This window comes from Lipotes vexillifer, unplaced genomic scaffold (assembly GCF_000442215.2).
Source record: "Lipotes vexillifer unplaced genomic scaffold, Lipotes_vexillifer_v1.1 scaffold4, whole genome shotgun sequence".
NCBI classification, from domain to species: Eukaryota; Metazoa; Chordata; class Mammalia; order Artiodactyla; family Lipotidae; genus Lipotes; species Lipotes vexillifer.
In genome coordinates, this window is record NW_006785876.1 from 5,626,938 (window position 1) to 5,630,821 (window position 3,884).

Consider the following 3,884-nt stretch of genomic DNA (forward strand, 5'->3'; position numbering starts at 1 on the left):
GACATATGAGTGAGAAAGGTCCAGCCACCTTCTGACTGCAACCACATGATCCCAAATGGAAATAGCCCAGCTTAGCCTAGCCAACCCCCAGAATCAGGAGATAATAACGATGGCTGTTGTTTAAAGCAATTTGGGGGCAATTTGTTAAACAGAAATAGATATCCAGAAAAAAGTGTTTTATCTAGATTGTGGGATTATGAGTATTAACAATATTTTTAAAAATATTTTTCAAGATTTCTACAATGACCACTTTTTTGTAATAATCAGTAAAAAAATTTTCTTATAGTCACTAAAAAGATGATTAAAAATAAAAGCACAGTCTAATTTTTTTTTTTTTTTTTTCACTTCACCAAGGGAGAAATTAAGCCAGAATTTGAATTGAGGGACTTAAACCAGACTTGGAGACTTGGACTTAAGACTTGGACTTAAACCGGACTTGCCTGCACGATTGATTACATGCTGGTAAGTATTAGTAAGATTAAGTTTAAATTGGTATGATGGAGAGAGTGGTAGATTTGGAATAAGAAAACTTGGAAATGAATCTCAGTTTTCTGGGTGACCTTGAGCAAGCCCTTGCTCAAATTCAGCTTTCTATTTTGAAAAATGCAGCTGGCTGCTTAAGGAAGATAACATCCACCAGGGAGCCTGGCCCAGAAAAGGCGCTCTGAAGTGGCAGGTGATCTTGTCTAATCCAAGCCAATTATAAGCGGGCATCTGCAAGCTCTGTGGAGGGCTTATCCTTCACTGCCACCAGATGCTACAGTCCCGATAATGAAAATTGCCTGGAGAAGAACCACAACTCCTAAAAAGAAAAGAAAAAAAAATCCAGAAACACCAAAAGCCGCTTTTCCAGCGGTCCTTGCCCACGACGCCCCACCAAGGCTGGAGACTCTAGTTCTAACCCCTTCAAATGACTCCATCACGTGCGGAGGCCCAAAGAGCCCCGGGATACAGAGGGAGGAGGACCGGGAAGCCCAGCCTGGCCGGAGGCGGCGGCCTCGCGTTGCTGGGCAGGTGTCCTGGCAACCCCAGAACGCGCCGCCGCTGGAGGAGCAGGTGGCGGCGGCGTCCCTCTTGCTCTTGGCTCTTGGTTCCTCGGCCTAGCGTTCGACAGTTCGGCTGCCGGTTGGGGTTGGTGCGTTGATGTCGGCTGCATCTTCCTTGGAGGTCTCTGAGCGTAGAGCCAGGCCTCCCCTGGGGGAAGGGGTGAAAGGCCCATCTCGGTGGGCGGGGCGAGAGCCCAGGGGAGCTCGGCGGGCATCCAAACCGGGAAACGCCCAATCAGGGGGAAGGAGGGAAGCTCTTATTAAGAGGCCAACCCTGCCCGCCTGACTTTCAATGGCCCGTGGAGTTTCTGTTTGTTTTGACTGATGCCTTTCTTACAAAGGTCTTTTCGTTGTCTCCAGGTTGCTTTTAATATTTAAAACCGACACATGCATAGCTGCGTCCATGGACACTGGAAACTGTCCGTGGGGCTGTCAACTCCCCCCCATCTACACAGCGATCTGCAGCAGTGAGCTGGAGAAGGTTCAAGAGAAAGGAGACTCTGGCATGACCACAGGAGAGCGGAGATACAGTTGAGTTTAAGAAATCAGGAGCGCTGGGTGGGATTTGGTTGCCCTATCCAAGTACGCTAGAGTGAGAAGACATTTTTTTTTTTTTTTGGGGTCCGGGGGCCTCTCACTGTTGTGGCCTCTCCCGTTGCGGAGCACAGGCTCCGGACGCGCAGGCTCAGCGGCCATGGCTCACGGGCCCAGCTGCTCCGCGGCATGTGGGATCTTCCCGGACCGCGGCACGAACCCGTGTCCCCTGCATCGGCAGGCAGACTCTCAACCACTGCGCCACCAGGGAAGCCCGAGAAGGCATTTTTAAAAAATTAATTAATTTATTTTACTTATTGATTTTTGGCTGCGTTGGGTCTTCGTTGCTGCGTGGGCTTTCTCTAGCTGCGGTGAGCCGGGCCTCCTCTTCACTGCAGTGCGCGGGCTTCTCATTGCGGTGGCTTCTCTTGTTGCGGAGCACAGGCTCTAGGCCCGCTGGCTTCAGTAGTTGTGGCACACAGGCTTAGTCACTCTGCGGCATGTGAGATCTTCCCGGACCAGGGCTTGAACCCATGTCCCCTGCATTGGCAGGTGGATTCTTTTTTTTTTTTTTTTTTGCCGTCCGCGGGCCTCTCACCGCTGTGGCCTCTCCCGTTGCGGGGCACAGGCTCCGGACGTGCAGGCTCAGAGGCCATGGCTCACAGGCCCAGCCGCTCCGCGGCATGTGGGATCTTCCCGGACCGGGGTACGAACCCGTGTCCCCTGCATCGGCAGGCGGACTCTCAACCACTGCGCCACCAGGGAAGCCCCTTAACCAATTTATTTTGCTTATATTTTCCTTCTTTAAATATGCACACGAGTGATATGTGATTATATCTAAGTAAGTCTGAAATGGTGCTTCAATACGTATTAAGTAAAAGTCCTAAATGATAAAGCACGTGTCATAATTTAATTGGCAGCCTCTGTTCTTTGTGGTACGTAGAATAGTAATATTATTACAATGTCTTACATTCAGTAAAATACAGTTTATGCATTTAAAGTTCTAGGTTCTAATTACTGCTTTAGTTGAATCCCACAGTTTTAGTACCGGTTTTTTGTTGTTGTTGTTTTTGTTGTTGTTTGTTTGCGGTACGCGGGCCTCTCACTGTTGTGGCCTCTCCCGTTGCGGAGCAACAGGCTCCGGACGCGCAGGCTCAGCGGCCATGGCTCACGGGCACAGCCGCTCCGCTGCATGTGGGGTCTTCCTGGACCGGGGCTCGAACCCGTGTCCCCTGCATCGGCAGGTGGACTCTCAACTACTGCGCCACCAGGGAAGCCCGAATCCCACAGTTTTGGTATATTGTACATATGTCGTTGATCATTAAGTACCTCATGAGTTCCGTTATGTTTTCTTCTATCATATGAAATATTTAGAGGTGTGGTTTGAGTTTCCAAGCTTATGGATGTTTTTTGGCTGTCTTTTTATTATGGATTTCTAATAGTATTGCATTGTGGTCAGAGAGTGTGGTCTGTGTTGTATTCGTTGACACCACATTTGTGGTTCCGTGTCCGGGGCTGCTGCGGACCTGTGCTCTCTCTTCACAGCTTTGCCCTCCACTGGGCTCCACTGCATCCCAGCTACTCACCCCTCAAGCAACCAGTTGGCCCTCATGTACTGAGGGCTGCTCTAGGCTCTGTGCCATGTTCCAGGGCAGCTCTTACCACACTTGGCTGGCTCTGAGAATCACCTGAGGTGCTTCTTTTTATTTTTTTAAATATTTATTTATTTACTTGGTTGCACCGGGTCTTGGTTGGGCCACGCAGGCTCCTTAGTTGTGGCATGTGAACTCTTAGTTGCGGGACGCATGTGGGATCTAGTTCCCTGACCAGGGATTGAACCTGGACCCGCTGCATTGGGAGCGCAGAGTCTTATCCACTGTGCCACCAGGGAAGTCCCCTGAGGTGCTTCTTAAACATACTGATTCTCGGGTTGTCCCCTGTAGGTCTGGGTCAGAGCCCTGGAATCTGCAGGTTGAACAAGTGCCTCAAGGTGATTTTCATGACTGGACACATATAGGGAGTCAGGAAGAGGGACAGGATAGAATGCAGGGCAGTGATGGAACTGGGCTTGAAGAGGAGGAAGTTCACTGCCAAGCATGAGCCTAAGAGGTAGAGGGAGACTTATTAAAAATGTGGGTTCCCAGGCTTCACCACGCGAGATTCCAGTTTGATGGGTCTGTAATGGGATTTGGGAATCTGTCTTTTTAAATTATTTATTATATTTTTTGTTATTTTGTTTTTGTTTTTATCTTCCTTCCCCCACCCGCGTCTTTTTTTTTTTTTTTTTTTTTTTTTTATTTTTTT

General features: G+C 49.0%; 1 protein-coding gene across 1 annotated transcript in view; it reads left to right on the forward strand.

Moving 5' to 3' along the window:
* Positions 1 to 1,449: 1,449 nt before the first annotated feature.
* Positions 1,450 to 3,884, forward strand: part of SPATS1 (spermatogenesis associated serine rich 1) — a 19,858-nt gene continuing 17,423 nt past the window's right edge. Inside the window, exon 1 of the mRNA XM_007458299.1 lies at positions 1,450 to 1,576. Within this exon, the coding sequence (XP_007458361.1) occupies positions 1,450 to 1,576 (127 nt within the window). The remainder of the gene's footprint in view (positions 1,577 to 3,884) is intronic.